The 17,795-nt window shown below is 48.1% G+C and overlaps 2 protein-coding genes across 2 annotated transcripts; both read left to right on the forward strand.

The window, feature by feature from the left end:
* Positions 1 to 2,460: 2,460 nt before the first annotated feature.
* On the forward strand, positions 2,461 to 11,070 carry LOC112901960 (wound-induced basic protein-like). Its single transcript, XM_025970838.1, has 2 exons — positions 2,461 to 2,674; positions 10,798 to 11,070. Exons 1-2 carry the CDS (start codon positions 2,607 to 2,609, stop codon positions 10,868 to 10,870), a joined length of 141 nt encoding a protein of 46 aa, XP_025826623.1. The 5' UTR covers positions 2,461 to 2,606; the 3' UTR covers positions 10,871 to 11,070.
* A 3,459-nt stretch (positions 11,071 to 14,529) lies between these two features.
* On the forward strand, positions 14,530 to 17,382 carry LOC112902973. Its single transcript, XM_025972174.1, has one exon. It carries the CDS (start codon positions 14,896 to 14,898, stop codon positions 17,122 to 17,124), a length of 2,229 nt encoding a protein of 742 aa, XP_025827959.1. The 5' UTR covers positions 14,530 to 14,895; the 3' UTR covers positions 17,125 to 17,382.
* Positions 17,383 to 17,795: the final 413 nt, after the last annotated feature.

A 17,795-nucleotide genomic window follows, 5' to 3' on the forward strand; every position in this document is an offset into this window, starting at 1 on the left:
GGCGCAAGGAGAAGTCCTCCGCCGTCTCGCCGTTCTTCCATCCCATCGCCGCGAACTCCCGTCGGAGCTGCTGGGCGTTCGATTCGCGCACGCGCTGGACGCCGACGCGGATCATCTTCACTGCCTCCCACGCAGCTTGCGCTGTGCGCTTGCCACGAAGTGCGGGCAGCATCTCTGCCGGGACGGAGCGCAGGATGGCCGCCATCGCCAGGCGGTCGTCACGGTACTCGATGATTTCATCCTCCTCGGGCTCGATCGCATACCAGATGCCTTGAGCTTCCATGTTCACCTGCATGAGCATGACCCATTCCTGATAATTGGAACGGGTGAGCATGGGGTACTGCACCGATGCGCCGGTCTCCTTGATAGTGCGCCGGATGATCACTTCCGGCGGACGGCGGCCACGGCGTGGTGTAGGCGAGAGCGATGAACGACGGCGACGCGGCGGCGTGTGCGACCGCCCGCCGTGCGGCTGCGAGGACATCAGGTCCCTGGATGATTAGCCCTGATACCAAATGTCAGCCGGACTCTCTCCGGCGAGGTTGCTCTGGACGTTCCGGCGAGGAACGCAGAGAACGCGATGAACACACACAGGTGAACACGAGACGATAGTTTTGGAGTCGCGCTAACCAGCGACATTTTTCATCTTTCTCTTATATATAGCAAAGCTTTACAAAAGAAGGCGAGAGGCAGTATACAAACTACCCTCCGTCACGCCGTGCGACACGGACACGAACGCCATGCCGTGACAAGACTCGCACGTCCCACTGACGCGGCTCTGATCCAGTTGACCCGGAACGCAGAGCCCCACAAGCTAATGAAAAAGAAAGGGTAAAATAAACACAAGTTTACTCCTAACAAGCATGTTCGTTCATAACCCAGGTTCACCATATGGACTCACGAAAAAGGGAATGGACTACTTGCCGTGACCACCAATAGGGGCACCAACAAAGCTGTGTGTTGTTGTTGAACACTAACAACTATTCCTAACCACCACACAGAACACTACCAAATTTGATTACGTGAGAGTACTGGTAGTAAATTCAGGTCCCTGGAGATCTAACAATAAAAAAGATCCAAGAAAACCCGAACAGTTCAGGACCAAAATTGCACTCATCCTTGGAGCTATGTCACAGATGAAAGCAACATCAACGTAGGGGGTTTTAAAAAAAGATAAGACGCATGTTGGAAATGGCATTGCTCTTGATAATTCTGACAAAAAGGACTTCAGAATGATACTTATTTGGAAACCATCTAACAATCACTAACACCGAGCAGCACTACATTTCCAACTAGCAATAGAGATGAAAACAACAGGGGGCATCAACTAGCAAAGCAGACAAGCACTGAACTACAGCAGAGGAATATCCTTTCCAACCCTGAGCAATCGTGACACTCAATTTTGAAGCACTGAGTGATTCGCTGAGGGCGAACAACATGAGCTGCTGGGACGCATGCGGGTGAGATCCACCGCATCTCAGTGAAATTAGCAGATGTACTACTGCGAAATTTGCCGATCAAAATCTGCACAGGAAGGCATACGTAAAGCTAACAAAATCTTCACGCCTTGTGATCCAAACAAAAGGTACACAATTGAACCGCATTCAGCATTTACGGCGCGGGAAAAATCCACCACATCCAGAGCAAAAATCACACATAGATTAACAGCACCGAACAAATTGAGGAGCAATTAATCCCAAAAAAAATCACCCATCAACTCAAAAGGCTACCGCATGAAGAATTACCCACTAAAAATCGAAATGATAACTGTCCCACTGCCGCATGGGTACACAGCGCAAAAATCGCCCCCCACCCTCCCCAATCCCCCATCAAGTTGTATGGGGAATCAATCCAAACAAACAAAAAACAAAATGAAGTTGATTGCAAAGCACCTGGATGTGGGGAGAACGGTTGCGCTGCTCCTGGTAGAATGAGATGAGCGGGGACAGAACACACCGACCTTCGCTCGCGCTGCAGCCCATCAAAATCGCCGCTCCATCACACGTCGCCGCAGCATGCCGTTTCTCGGCGCCGCCTGCCGTCGTGAGCTCCGCGAGGAAAACAAAAGGACGAGAAGACAACAGGCTATCGGGAGAGAAGAAAAGCACAACGATCTAATGGGATGTTGGGCCGAACGGAACAAACGGGCCAACAAAAAAAAAACACCAGCCCAATGCTGCACGAATCTTATGGAGATCACAGCCGTGGAAATCTGAGTGAAAAAGACGGGTGGAAAACACCCGATAGATGTATAGAAATTTCGCTAAAAGAACGGTTTTTTTTAGAACGGAGGGAGTTGCCTTAACATGACAGGTCATTCGGGCTACTGGGCTTATACTTTTTGAGGGGCAGGCTACTGGGCTTACAGTTAACATTAGTGCTCACTGTGTCAGGGCCAGGCCTTCCTCACCTCCCCCGCAGCGAGCGAGGTCCACAAACCCTCCCTCTGGTCCGCAAGACGCCACCACAGCCCAGCCCACCACCGCGCTGCGCTCCCTCCAGCCCACACACACCTTCATCGCACCAGCGCTCGCCGGAGAGGAGAAAGGGAGGCCGGAGGACGAACCCCTAGCTTGCGGCAGCGGCGGCGGCGGGAGAAGGAGAAGATGATGTACGACGTGAACTCGCCCCTCTTCCGCTCCTTCCTCAGCCAGAAGGGCGGCGCCGACAAGAGGTCCGTCCGTTCCCTCCTCCAACCCCTGTCTCCCAGACGCCAAAAAAAAAAAACCCAGCCCGTCGCCCGTCGTTTCCTAGTATTGGATTGCGCTTCGTTCTATCACGTCCTGTTGTTTGCGCTTCGTTCTATGACGGGTCGAATTCGGATGTTGCGAGAATCTAGCTCCTCAGATTAGGGGAAACGGCTTTCCAGGAACAGGGGTCGTAGGTAGGGATGCTGTAATCCTTCATCGTGGGGTTGTTCCGTGGGTGCTTGCCTTCATAATAATGCGTTTTGGAGATTTTTGTTTTTGGGTTCACATTTTGATGTTGGTGCTGTTCATCCTGATGATTTTGGATTGTAGGGAAGAAGAGGATACAATGATATATTTAGATTCCACTATAGTGTTTGCACGTTCTGGTTACCAGTTGAAGCCCCTTCTTTATCATACTGGTTATATATTGTGTTTATCGAATTAAATAGTGTGTCTGGCTGTCTGCTGATCTTGCTTTGTTGGTTGAACAAATGACGATATGATAGTATGATATGTATTGAGTGATATATTCTTTTTCCTGAATTATTAGTAAAAAGGCGCTTAAAAATGACCCATCAAGTTACTCAGTGAGAACATTTACTGGTGCCCGGGATATGGTATTCCGCAAATTATGCCTATTGTTTAGTACGAAATGACTTATTTTATCATCTATTTTGATGAAGTCGCATTGCACTTGGGCTCGTTATATGCAGTTGGTGATGACAATATATGAGAAGGATATAGGTATGGGCTGCTGTTTCCAGAGATATTGGGCCACTTTCTTGTGATCTCTGCACACATGTGCATTATGTTGAATTTTTCTTGACGTCTTTGAATGCATCATGGGAGACACTTGTTAAAGTCTAGCCTTTCTGATAAGGAGTTAGTTAAGTTTGGCCCTCCAACATGGCCTAGGTAGTTTTGCACATGATATGTGACCAACATTATCCTATCTATTTTTTAAGGGCAAATCACGAGAGCTTCTATTGATTTAAGGAGTCATTACAATCTTTGCCGGCAATCTCCACAAGCCAGTTTGGGAGAAGGCCAGACCAAGAGAGTAGAGGGGTGGCCTCCGATGGCATACTCGCACACCTGTGAGCAGCCTCGTTTCCCTCCCTTTGAACAAAAGAAACATCAAAAGCAGTAAACAAACTACTGCGGATCCCTTCCTCTGCACGAATGAGGCTTGCCACCTGCATATTGTCCGCCTCCAGTATCACCTTTGTTGCTCCCTGCTCAGTTGCAAGCACCATGCCGTCCCTCCCCGCCAATGCTTCTGCCATAGTCACATTTGCAATGTTGGTGTAGGCGCGAGCCCCTACTGCCAAAACCTCGCCGTGGGAGTTCCTGAGCACCACGCCGCTAGCTCCGGAAGCAGTCGCAACAGAGAAAGAAGCATCCGTGTTGACTTTGAGCCAATCCTCCGGCGGTCCTATCTATGATTGGTATTTTGTTCCATTTTTCTATTTTTCACTTTTTCCCGGTGTCTTCCACTCTTTTTAGAAATCCATTGCAACTTAAGAATGTACCCATCAAACTCTTGATAACCAAATGTGCAAGTGTAGCCAAGGTAAGCTTGGGCAGTTGAGTCAATTTACCCACCTCGTAAGGTTCACTAAATTATCCAAACAGCCCCCTATTCTCCCAAGTGATATAGTCTATATAGAAGTTTCATCTTGGTACTGACATGCTGATTGCTGTCGATGTAAGGCTAAGGAAGATTAGTAATTATGCTGTAGGACTAGGTGTGTGCCCGTGCGTTGCTACGGGTGGAACGAATTTCCTCCATAAGCATCAATGTCCATAGAGCCGTATGTTTACTTTCCCACATCTTGCTAGAGCGGGCCATACATTTGGTTCCTCATCTCAAAAGCTTGCTAGAGCACATAGCCAGAATGCTCTTGCTGTTGTCCACGATTACGCTGACCATCTTGGCCGTGTAGCTCTCGCAAGCTTTTTAAATTGTCGATGTTCAGATGTTTGCCTTGTTGATTAATTCAACACATCTTAAACTAAAGCTTAAGAGGAACCATTATTAGAGAAAAACAAAGTTAAAGAAGGAAAAAAGAAGTTAGTAATATGTAAAATAAGAGAAAAAGCTCCTACGAATTTTGTGAGATGAGCAAAATTCATCCAGATCATACAAAAATTATATAGCAATTGATTTAAAATATACATATTTAAACATCCAACTGACTTGAAGACTGTATTTATCAACTACTAAAACATTCAGATTCTAAAAATGATGCATAATTAGTTAGAGCAAAACTAATAGGAAAAAGTCTATTTTTGACCACGGACTATTGCCTAAGTTTGGTTTTGACCATCCAACTCTAAAACCAGAAATCTTTGACCATCCAACTATCAAAACTGTCCACATTTGGCCATTAGACTGTTTTGCTGGGTGGTTTTAGTGATGTGGATGCCATGTGGCGATGGGACCACCTGTCAGCCCTCCTCTCTCTCTTTCTTCTATCCTCTCCTCTCTCTATTTCTCGCTCCTGCTGCTCCGCCTCCACGCCCTCCTCCGTGTCGTCGCCATCAGCAGCTCCCAATTGCCCCAGCGCTCCTGCTCCTCCTGGCACTCTCCCACTCGTCGAACTACCCATGAGTTCCCCCGCCAAGGAAGCATCGAGATCCAGCGTCCTCACCGAATCGGGCCGAATCATGCCAGGCCATGGGCACCGGCCGCGAGATTTCGCCGCATCGGGAGCACCTCTCTCCTGCAGCACATCTCTCGTGCAGCACCTCTCGCGCCAGTGAGGGACGCCAAGAAGCAGAGCAAGCCCGCGGCACGGTCTCCATGAGCATCGAGGCAGCACCTATGTCGTCCTCCTCTTCCTGGGGCGGTGCACGCCGTGCCGGCCTTGAGCCCCGGCGGGTACGCAGAGAAGGCTGGGCGAGCTCGAGCTCCGCAGCAGGCCAGTGCCGCCGGGAAAGCGAGCTGCAGCTCTGCCACGGGCTAGTGCGGCCGGGCGAGCTGGAGAGGCGTGGGGGGAGGGTGGCGGACGGCACAGGTGGAGAGGGGAGGGATAGGAGAGGAGAGAGAGTGAGAGGAGAGAATAAAGAGAGAGAGAGAGGAGAGGAGGGCTGACAGGTGGGCCCCACCGCCATGTGGCGTCTATGTCAGCAAAACCACCATAAAAACCGGTCAATGGCCAAATATGAACGGTTTTAAGAGTTGGGTGGCTAAAGATTCCTAGTTTTGCAGTTCGATGGTCAAAACCAAACTGAGGCGATAGTTGGATGGTCAAAAATGGGCTTCTTCCAAAATAATATATGGCTCCTTCAATGTTAAAAGAAATGGAAAAGGGAACCATGTTATAAAACATGCCTGTCCTAGATCATGGTCCTATTTTGGAAATCTTACAGCCAAAGAATCACACTACACTCCCAAAAGTGTGTCTAGCCAAGATGTTTAGTTTGAAAGTTAGTGGCCTACTACCTTGAGGTAGCGGAAGAAGATGGAAACTCTCTTTTGGAGGTTAGCCCTTCATCTATAATATAAGAAGTTGTGATATGCAGTTCGCCATTCCAGCCTCCTAATCCATATGGCCCCAGTAACTAGGGTTGTCTCTTTGGTGGACTGTTTGAAGAACCTGATAGAGCAATTGTAAGTGGTGAGTATTGTCACATGACACATGACATATATTGTTATTAACCTATCCATGTTCAGAGACAACTGTAACTGAAAAGGCAGAGTACTTGTTGGTGGCTGTGGCAGGGTCCTGCCAAATTTAACTGGATGCAAGAAGCTGTTGAAGTGCAGGTGCTTTATGAGTAAACCAGAGGCTGCCCGAGCTAATGCATCCACAATTCCATGTGGAAGAAATACGTGAGCTGCTTGTATGAAATCAAGTATGTACATACTGAATATGGCAGTTAAGTTGCTTGCTCTTGATGACCCATTATAGTTTTCTCCTAGGTGTCATCCTGATTTAATGCCATGTTCTTCTGCTAGACAATTCCATCTGCAACAATAAATTTTGGACTGAATTGCATACTGCTTAGAGAGGAAGTTTTTTTCTGCAACCAACATCAAAACCATAAATCTTTGATCACTCTGTGGAACTGACAGCCATTATAACCCTGCGGCAAATATTTTTTTTCTGCAACCAACATCAAAACCAAGCACTTAGAAATCAGATAGCAGTTGAAATCGTATGGCATTCAGCTTGGTATATACATCAATAATAAAGATGAACTCAATGAATAAAAAAGTAACTAAATAGGCCACAAAAGTGTTGTGATTGTTATCTCTGAAAGTCTGAATGGGCCTCAGTAGAGTTCGCATCTGCATCCATCTAGGTGAGGTTATGGATTTCATCCAAAAGAATGAAACATGCATTTATATAGGGATAGCTTAGCTAAGGTCTTAATACTTCAGTTAGTACAAGTCAATGAAAAATGGGCATCATTTATCTGTTATCACAGTTCAATAAAAAAAATTCTAAACTTTATATTTAAATTTATAGAGTAAAAAATTCAGAATGAGACAATGAGGTATGAAACTCTGACATTTGTGCCTATACAATTTCTTAACATGTTTGAAGTTTCCTTGGATACACCCGTTGCCTCTCTAATGCATTTCTTGCAGTCTTGTGTTCATCAGCGTTAAGCAACCAGCAAAAATTTCAGCAAATTGCACTACCATGACTTCCTGTTGCAGGCTCAAATACGTAACCGTATCCTAATTCACAGAACCGCAAACCACAAACCATAGAGCTTTGTTTTGCCAAGAAATCTGAAGTTTAGTATTTACGTACCTGATACACAGAAACTACATCCTGTAGACAGCTTGGCATATTATTGATGCCAATGTAAAAAGGAACATTCTGCTTGGAGTGGAAGTTTTTTTTTTCAGGAACAAGAATAACCAAAAGGAGTACCTTGCTTGCTGTCACTTATCAGGGTTAAGGAATAAATGCCAGAGCAGATATAAAAAGACAAATTCATGCTTGTTGCTTGGTGAATGAGTTAAACCTTAAAGAAGTCACCACCCTGAATCTTGAAATCTTTGATCATTCTGTGGAACTGACGGCCATTATAACCCTGCAGCAAACATTTTTTTTCTGCAACCAACATCAAAACCAAGCACATAGCAGACTGTTGTCTGCAAAATAATTATGTAATTGCTAGAATAACTTTGTGCTTGCATCCTCATCAAGTAACTAATCAAACAACAACAACCAGCAGCTAATAAAAGCAGAGATAATCCAATTTTCCTAGATCAATTCACGCTCTTGTGTTAGTCACAAACTCACAATATCCACCAACCACCGGCTTACTAACCATTTCCAAGAAGGCAAAAATCCTAGCCGACGCCGCTGGCCTTCCTGCTCCTGCTCATCTCCGTCTTCCTGTTCCATGTACAACCTAGATCACGTCATACCAATACCAATACCAATTCAGCTCCATGAATCCACACTATGCATTATTGAAACATCTAGAATATCACCTTCTAAGTGGCACATTGTACATTGGCAACTTCCTGCAACCAAACAAACAAAGGGAAGCATAGAGATTACAGGTAGGACATGTCAGTCCTCCTCCAAGGCATATCATCGAACAGAAGGGATGCAAGCCGGAACAACACTGCGAGCATCACACCACCCAGCTGATGTCATCCTTTGAAAGTCGCCTCGGCCCACCTGCGAGGCTACCAATGGTCACGTAGTAGCTGCAAATCCATCCATGTGATGGTAAGAGCAGGCACGCATCCAACAATTGGGTAGCTACTACTCAATACTGCATAAAGAATTATGAGGGCAACGATCCTTCGGAGAGGAACGGACAACGCGAAGAGTCGAGTCGAGAACCTGTTGATTTTGTCGAGGAGGGCTGGGGCTAAGAAGAGATCGATGGGGGTGATGTACAATGCCACCAGGTCCCGTAGCACCGGTTCCGCGTCTAATAGGCTCTTGCCAGTGAGGAACATTGACCACCGGTCCACACGCTGCTCCTAGAAGGGAAGGGAAGGGCGTCATCCCGCCGCACCTATCTACCAACCCGCATGCCCCCATCATCGCCAAGAGGAGAAGGATGGGCACGACGTAGTTGGAGAAGGCTGGAGACAATGAACGACGGCGAGAGCCGCGGTAGGCTGGAGACAGCATGCGATCAACCCGGCGCCGGATCAACACGGGTGGTCGCACGACGGAGGGCGTGTGGTGTGACGGCGGCGGAGCCCGAGGCCACGCCAGGCGCGAGATCACGACGGGGCGACGGCGGCGGAACCCGAGGGTGGTGGAGCCCGAGCACGGTCCGAGGGCGCGGGAACACGGCATGCGCGATGGAGCAAGGCGTGGGGCGCAGCGGCAGTGGATCACGGCGGGGGAGTCTGAGGGCGCGGGAACACGGCAGGCACGGCAGAGCAAGGCGTGGGGCGCGATGGCGGCGGAGTCTAGGTTCACGCACCTGACAGGAAAAAGGAAAGGTGAATCAGATCCACTAAACATGAGGGGAAGCGCGAGGTGTACGCAGGTTCAAATTCGAAGTACGACGGGCGAACGACGGAAGGGAGGAAGAGATCAGACAAACCATCGGCAGGACGGACGCTGATGGGACGGACGACGGTGGTTAGCGGCTGAACGTTGGATTAGTGCGGGATCGCACCATGGGGGACACACCATGGTAGATTTCTTCCCACTTAACCTCTTTTTAGTAGTAGAGATTAACTCTCGCATTGTAGCAAAAGTTGGCACTAAGATTTAACACAATTTTCAACTTATACATCAATTGCCATGTTGGTCCTACCCAAATCAATATTGGTTGGAACTGTACCACTTGCAATAGTCTACATCTATTTATTGTAGAAGATGCCATATCTATAGTTATATTGGAGCCATTGTATGCACAGAAGAGTGTGAAGTGTGTACCTTATCTCAACCTCATTCATTGTCCATGTCCTATGATGTCCTTCGACTATTGATGGCTTCTGAAACAATACATGTATTTCGACTGGTGGGAACACATTTATGTGGCATAATGTTGGCATACTTCTGTAGCTATGCTGATTTACATTTCTGATAAACTCCAAAGGGTCCAACTTTGCATTGAATAGAGCTGTCTGTTTTGTGCAGACATCTGGCAGTTCAGATAGTACGTTTAGGGCTTTCATTTTAGACTTCAGCTATGGTGAGGTAGTTTTGAGCTTGCATGATCGAATCATTTTATTAAGGAATAGACGGATCGATCTTTTTAACAAACTGCATAGTTTTGTTTTTCTGTATTATCTTTTTAACAAACTGTATTACCTGGCCCAAGAGGAGGCTTTTTATATTCTTTTCTGGTATTTTTTGAATTATCTAGAATTGCTAATAATTTTTTTTCAATTTTCTTGAGACAAAAATTTCTGGCACCTATGTTTTTCTTTTGTACATTCTGCAGTTGCATATGATGTACAGGAACTGTAAGGGAATTTTAAATGTGATGAGGGACTAGGAATGTTTATTGCGTGAATTAGAATTGTCAAAGAATGCAGTTAACTTTCTTTGATTATGCACAAAACGAGATATTGACCGTGTGATGTATTCCAACAGATGGTAGTTTTCATATAAGCATATCATTATTTTAGTTGGTCAGTAGATTGGAGAATATACCTACACTGAAAATGTACAATGGCAAGTTACATTTGGGAGAAACTTCCTAGTTTTGTGCTGTCGCATACATGGCTTTCCATACAGGGAGAATGCTCGCTTACGAGATACAAGTGGATGGAGGCTGATCATTTAAACTTCTATATCAAATAAATTGTTTTGTTCATTTTGGTGGCTTAAGTTGAATGGAAATAATTGTTTAACGAAATAACAGTTTTCATTAACATAAAATGGATGCATCTGAAAGCAATTTTCATTGAGTGATGTAAGTCTGCTGAATTAATTGTAATGCCAACTGCGGTCCAATACAGAAGCAATCCTATAGTGTCTTTCCGTCAACATCTTTGAAACTCCACCCACCAATATTTATCATCAAAAGTACCTCTAGTAGTCCTCGAGTGCATTCTTATATTTCGAAGCTGATTATTGTTATTCTATTATGATCTGTAGCATGCTTTGCAGTAAGGTTACATGATTATTGACTTACTTGCTCGGTCTGATCACAGGAAAATGGAGGAGCATAAACCAAAGGAGCAGAGGCCCAAGGCCAGCGAGAACAAGCCTGTGATGAACGAGTGAACATCGGCATTCATTGGCCCTGTGGCGAACCTCAATGTTTAGCTTAAAACCAACTCTTCCTATAGTTATAGCCATGTCCTAGTTTCCCCTTATAGTCTTAATCGCTCTGGCTGAACATGGTGACAGTGCAACGGACATGAATCTTGAACTACCTATGGGACTACTATCAATTTGAGACACCCATGATTGACAACTTTTCAGCAGCCCTCCTGTTCCCGCCGCTGCGGTTGGTACAAATTTGTGGGGCGCCACCATGTTCATGCCTGCTTTTCCACCTCCCCTGCCTCTACCCTCCAACTTTATATAGTATCTAGAGGCAGGATGGTGTAAAGTGGTTCTTAGGCCGGATCTGCATGGAATCCGGAAGTCTTTGAATTTGTTGCATGGGAATCGTGGTCTGATTTGCTTGGGGTCCCCTAATTTGCGCGGGATTGCCGTCCTTTTCGGCGTTGTTGTGTTGCATGTGAACCTGAAGGTGCGGTGGATCCCTTGTGACTGTTCGTAGCTACTGTTTGTTGGGTTGGGTTGACGTTTGCTTTGATGTTACCTGGTTGGTACTATTGTTCTTACAAGCAATGGTGAACAGCTTGAATGGTATGTGGAAACTGAAAGCTACCCACCCGAATAGTTGAGAGTTACCCTTCACGTTCGTGTTCAGGAAGTCAGTCATATGCTTACTGAAATGCCGTGTTTATTAACCTGTTCTTTTGCTGCAGGTTTAAAGTTACTGAATAACGATCTAACAGCGGAAGCACGACGATCGCTGGATGTGAAAAGGCATAGCCCCAATAATTTGAGGCGACCTCTGATCGCCTGCCTGTCCTTTTAATTCACCCAGAGCAGCTTCACAGGCTGTTTGGTTGTTCAGCGAGTTGGTGGTCGAGAGCCCATTGCGCTATTCCCTACACTGTCTGGTCGGGTAAATTATGAGTCGGGTTACAACCAGAACCCCATGATTGTATGTGTCGTTAAGAGACACGAGGTCGTCCCTCTCCGTCCAGTTCATCCATGTCCGGATTCGCCGCGGTGGCGGCGCAACCGCATGCCCTAGCGTACAATGCACGGTCCTCGCGTTGTTTCTCACCGTATTCACATGCCTCGCGTAAGTCCAGTAGCAATCAGGCACCTACAGTCGCAGCCGGTCGAACGAACAGGGGAGAGAGGGAGAGGGGAGGGAGGGAGAGGGATTGAAGCTTGCAGTCATGGCGCAGGGGCCCCGCCGGCCGGCCACGGCAGGCGGCCGGCAGCCCTGCACGGGCAGCGGCAGCGGCAGCACAGTGACGGCGTTTGGAGCGTTGCGAGCAGATCTGATCGAGGCAGCAGCGAGCGAGCTTGGCGCCCTTGACTTTTACTGACGAAGTAAACGCGTGGAAAGGGAGGAAATTTATTTACTCTGGCGTCCTGCCGGGCCTGACGGAAAAGGGTGGTGGTAGATGACTGCCTCTGGTGAGGCTCCTGACTGATCTTTTTGCTGACGGATGATTGGATTGCCTGGGGACTATGTGGTCGCCGGTCAGGCATGTATGATGCTTTTGTGACACACATAATTTTTAGGGCAGTTGCTGTCTGCAATGTGCTAAGCAAAAAAGCAAAGACAACCAGTTAAGATCCACGTACGTATGTATGGACTGAACAAGCTTAGGATTATATCTGGACGCATCTCCATTGTAAAATCGCGCATAAGATCATCATCCAAATTTCACCTGAATGTGTATAAATCCCCATGTTCTTTCTTATGATATGCGCTACTTTAAATGCAGTAACGAATCATCACCAAAGCCGTTAGTTTGCCTCAACTCGAGTAACCGCGTTACGCAATCAAGGTGAGATCATCGTCAATGGCTCCGTTGCGCGCAGATTACCATCAAACCCCCGGGGTGATGAGCAGCTTGTCATGGCTACCATCGATCATCTCACACCATGCACCGAAACTCGAACGGCCTCACCCATAAAATCCCATCATTTCCACGCCGGTACCGCACATAATCCAGGAAAAGTTGACAAACATGTAGCCTCTGCTTTTAGTTGGGCTCTAGCCTTTCGCATCGCTCAAAGTAACCACCGGCGTTATTGGCCCTGATTGTGCAGCGTCAAGTACCCAGCTGAGCTGATGCTGCAGCCGGTTTCTGCTCACCCTCCCAACTTGTCACTTGTCTCCCTCCTTGCACAAAATTCTCAGATCACGTGACAATTTTGCCGCCATTGCAAGAGTGTCGGGACGGCTCTTTGATTTCCATGGTACCGGACTAGTGGACCGTGGACTAGACGACCCTCCTCTCTCTATCTTTCTTTAAAGAATCTCTCCATCTTTTTCCTCTACCATGTACCTTGGCAGCGTGAAGACCCAGCTAGAGGAGGCAGGACGTGGCTGGTTTCACTGCCTCTCCATCGCTCTGAAGGGAAGCTGTGAGAGCCAGCCTACAGTGGAAAAGGACAGGGGCTTCTGTTTGACTCGTGCAGCCCGTGCCTGCTTTATGTGAAATCTTGACAAATGATCACTGCACTGCATGCATGCCGAGTGACGAGGGACTGGTAAAGCTGACGGCCATCTGGGCCCACCTGTCTGTCGCGCTTGCAGCCGGTATGTAAGATGTTTCACCTACTCGGCTACTCGACCTTTTCATTCTTGTAGAGGGGTTTACAGAACAAACACGTCTTTGTGCAGCTTTGTTTTATTTTAATAAAAATTGTTAGAGATTTGTCAAATCTTTGCACAAAAGTAGTTAATTTATAACTAACGCCTAGTCATACAAAATTCAACCCCTTTTTTTAGGAGCTGAAAGGAGATTTAACTTTGACAGGGTGAAGGAGGATGAGTACTCCAACAATGTGTGCAATATGAACTCGTGCCGTGAAGGAAGTGGTGTGACAGAGCTTCTTGGCCTTTGAGCTACGCAAGGGAGTAAGGCAGCCTTACAGACTGAAGCATGGCAAAGGAAAAGACGGAAAGCAAAAATAAAAATCAAAGGGAAAAGGAGCGGTGAACTATAGCCTAAAAATGCACGCTCGTCTTGTTCCCCTTTTCCGTTCTAGCTCGTTCAGCGGTTGCAACGTCATAATTGTACAAATTTACCTTCCCTCACCCATCATCCTAAGTTCACCCGTCCTAAAATAGGCCTTGCATTTGTTGCTATAAAATTACAGCTTTTTCTTGAAAATTAATTAGAAGTACTGCTATATCATATAAGGAAGGGAACACAATATCTTACATAGTTGATATTACATAAAAACTTAAACTATAGCTTTAAGATTTCATAATAATGAACCATTAGTTGTTTTCTTCGGAGGTTGTGAAAAAGGCAGAACCATTTTTCTATTATTATCCAAATAAAGATATTCGTAGATAATGGATTTATAGTTCGAATTGAGCACAACAGAGAAGTTGGTAATAATCCAAACATCGTTTTTGTAATCCAAAATACAAATAACTACATAAACCCTCACCACCTACATATATACTGCTAAGGTCCTATTTGGTAGGACTTTTATAATGGCTCCAGCTCCAGCTCCTGCAGGAGCCCTACCAAACCTTTTATCTAAGGAGCTATTTTCAGTAAAGAATAAAGAAGCCGAAGCTATTTTGGAGGAGCCACAGTTTATGACTCCTCCAATTGTGGCTCCTCCAAAATAGCTGCAGCTCTTACTTTGGAGCCTCTCACGAGGAGTAACGGCAAACACCCCCTAAACCTTGCAAACATCCTCCCTCTCTACCTTTACTGTTTCTTCTTTTAACCACCTCCAATCTCTCATCTTCGGATCTTGCCAATCTTTCTTTACCACCCTCTCCTCTGTTTCACATCCTCACACCACCTCACCCAGCCTCTTCTTCCCCTGCTCCTCCCCAGCCTCTCGGCTCTCGCTCCATGCCAAAGCCCACAGCAGCAGCAGCAGCAGATCACGACGCGCCATGCCGCCTCCATCCAACGCCGGAGCACACGCGCGCACAGGTAGTTAGCTAGCGAACAAACCCACACACGCCGTCGCCAAGCGAGCAGAGATCACAGGAGCGACCGAGGAAGACGACAATGGCCGCGGCGCAGGCCCAGCTCTGCGGCGCCACCGACACCGACAGCAGCGGCGGCGGCGGAGAAAGCGCCACCGACGGCGACAGCGACGCCCTGGCCGTGGCGTCGGCCTTGCCCCTCTGCCTCCTCCACGACCTGGTCGGCGTGGCGGTGTTCCTCGCCTCGCACCCGCTCCACGCCGTCTACCTCCTCATCTTCGCGCGCGGCCTCGCCTCCCTGGCGGCCTTCTTCTGGCCGCTCCTGGCGTCCACGTCGCTCCTCCTCGCCGTTCTCGCCACCGCCGGCCCGTACATCGGCGGCTGCGCAGAGTGGCCCGGAGTGAGGTCCCTCGGCAGGACCTGCGGCATTGCCGTCGCCTCGCTCTGCGCTGGGCTCCGCCCCGATGGTTCCGGCGCCGGCGCTGGGCTTGTCGGGCAGCTCTGCTCCTTCGTCCTGGGACCCACCGACGCCGCCTCCGTCCTCCGAGTCGAGGAGATCATGGGTGAGCCCTGCGACACCACTGCTTCTTGCTTTGTCTTGGACGAGGACAAGAGCTTGTTGTTGCTAGGTGGCGACGGGTGCAAGGAGCTTGCATTCGAGGTGCCAACAATGGGCGGCGCCATTGGTGAGAGAAGCTTCTTGGATTACGACGATTTTGGTGATTTGAAGGACGAAATCGATGACAAAGTTGTGATTTCCGAGGATTTGAAGGTCTCTGATTCTTGGGCCGAGCAATGTTGCCCCAGGGGCACATTATTTGTGCAAGAAATAGAAGCAGGGGAACAAGAGGAGAATGGCATTCAGGGGCAGGGCCTCATCTTGTCAGCCATTGATGAAATCAGCGACAGTGTTGAGGAGAAGAGATTGGAGTGTGACCCAGTGTCAGTGGAGATCAAGAAGTCCGAGCCAGTGCAAGCATTAGAGATCAAGAAATTGAAGCCGGTGGAGCCAGTGGTGGCCAAGATATTGGAGATCAAGAAACCCGAGCCAGCGCATGAGGTTCAGATTAAAAAATGCGAGTCGATGCGACCAATGCAGATCAAGAAATCTGAGCCTGTTGAATCAGTGGAGATCAAGAAACCTGAGCCAGCTGAGTCACTGGAGACCAAGAATTCTAAGCCTGAGCAAACAGTGGAGATCAAGAAATGTGAGCCAGTGCAAGCACTGGAGGTCAGGAAATCTGAGCCAGTTGAACCAGTGGAGATCAAGAAGCGTGAGCGGGTGAAGCCACGCTCTTCGATTGCTCAGCGCATCAAGCTATGGGAAGCACAAGTATCTGGCAATATCAAGCCAGTGCTTGAGGACAAGGAGGAAAGTTCAGTTGAATTCAGTTTGGAGAAGGCGCCAATCAAGGATGTGAAGCAGTGCGTGAGATTTGAGGGCGATCCTTGCGTCGACAAACGCAACAATGAGCAGCAAGCTCAAGAAGTTGCCTCCAGTAGTGAAGAATCTACCAATGAACAGCAAGAGCAAGAAGTTAAGGATGTCAAAGAGTATACGCGCTCAGAGACTGAAACTTCCAGTGAAAAATGCAGCCAAAATACTGAGGCTGAAGAAATTGCTCACGCTGTTGCACAGGCGGAAGAAAAGCTACAGCAAGGCGGCAAAGATGCTCAGCCTGAAACAGAGCTGCAAGAGCAGGCGCACAAAATCGAGCAACCTGAGCAAGAACTGCAAGAAATGGAGGAGGAGGTGTACACGGACGTGACGGCGTCTCCAGCCATGTGGAACGGGAGGGAGAGTCCACTGAAGTCGACATCGATCGCCGGGCGGGTGCACTCGCGGACCTCGTCGGAGAACCTCGTCAGCGAGGGGTCGCCGTCGTGGAAGGACAAGGAGTGGAAGCGGACGCTGGCGTGCAAGCTCTACGAGGAGCGCATGCAGCTCCGGCTGTGTCGCGACCGCGCCGTGGTGGAAGGCAGCGACAACATGGACATGCTCTGGGAGGCCTACGAGGTGGGCAGCGGCGGCGGCAAGGGCAGGGCCGGGAAGCGCAGCGGGAGCAAGGCGAAAGGCGGGGCCGACAACAAGGTGGAGGAGGTCGTCGACGAAGGCGAGGAAGAGGGGGAAGACGACGGCGATGAAGAGGAAGGCTCGGTGAGGCAGCTGTGCTGCCTGCAGGCGCTCAAGTTCTCCACGAGGAAGATGAACTTCGGAGGCGGCAAGCCTAGCCTGTCCAAGATCTCCAAGGTCCTGAGGAGGATGACCGCGCTGTCGAGGATGGGATCGCGGCGGAAACAGTCTGGATGAAGCTCATCTCCGGTGAACGGTGACCAACGGATGGATCTTCTTCCTGAATGTAGAATCGCTGTACTGTACTTTTCTTGTTGTGCTCCTTTCAAGTGCTTGTTTTTCATTTTTGTTTCTTCAGCTTGTGTATATATGTGATGATATATACCCAATGGTTTCAGTGAGATTGGGGTAATTACAGGGTTGTAACTTGACCTGCAGAATGTAATAAACCTTAATCCGGTGTGTGTTCTGTGATTTTTAGTGCCAAATGCTATGTCTTTATCAACAGTTACTGAAATGCACCCAATTCCAATGAGTGCAAATGCTGCCTCAGCTTGCTCTGTTTTCCTGTTCTGACTTCTGAGTTCTGAGCCATGACTCTATTGCCATAGACAGTGACAGTTCGTCACAATGCCAATCTTCAGCACATGATTTGCTCAGACTCACTGTCTCAGTGCTGAAAGGTGCGTGGGTTCATCGCTCTTATTTTGGAGCAAGGACAGCGACTCCACTCTGGTGCGTAATCAGTTGGTGCATGTCGCATTCTGGAGTTTGTTCCTGCAATCTTACACTAGAAACCCCCCAGCATATATCGACAATTACGTGCAATACAGAAATAGTTCTGCAGGCTCAATGTCTGCACTGAAGATACCTCTCATGGCTCTCTGCATTTCTGCAAAGCAATTCCT

Source organism: Panicum hallii, chromosome 8 (assembly GCF_002211085.1).
Source record: "Panicum hallii strain FIL2 chromosome 8, PHallii_v3.1, whole genome shotgun sequence".
NCBI lineage: Eukaryota > Viridiplantae > Streptophyta > Magnoliopsida > Poales > Poaceae > Panicum > Panicum hallii.

What these genes read in the sequence shown, in the direction of transcription:
- LOC112901960 (XM_025970838.1), top strand. Translation starts at nt 2,607, where the DNA reads ATGATGTACGACGTGAACTCGCCCCTCTTCCGCTCCTTCCTCAGCCAG. An exon ending in AAGGGCGGCGCCGACAAGAG is followed by an intron (nt 2,675 to 10,797) that starts GTCCGTCCGTTC and finishes GTCTGATCACAG; the next exon opens with GAAAATGGAGGAGCATAAAC.
- LOC112902973 (XM_025972174.1), top strand. Translation starts at nt 14,896, where the DNA reads ATGGCCGCGGCGCAGGCCCAGCTCTGCGGCGCCACCGACACCGACAGC.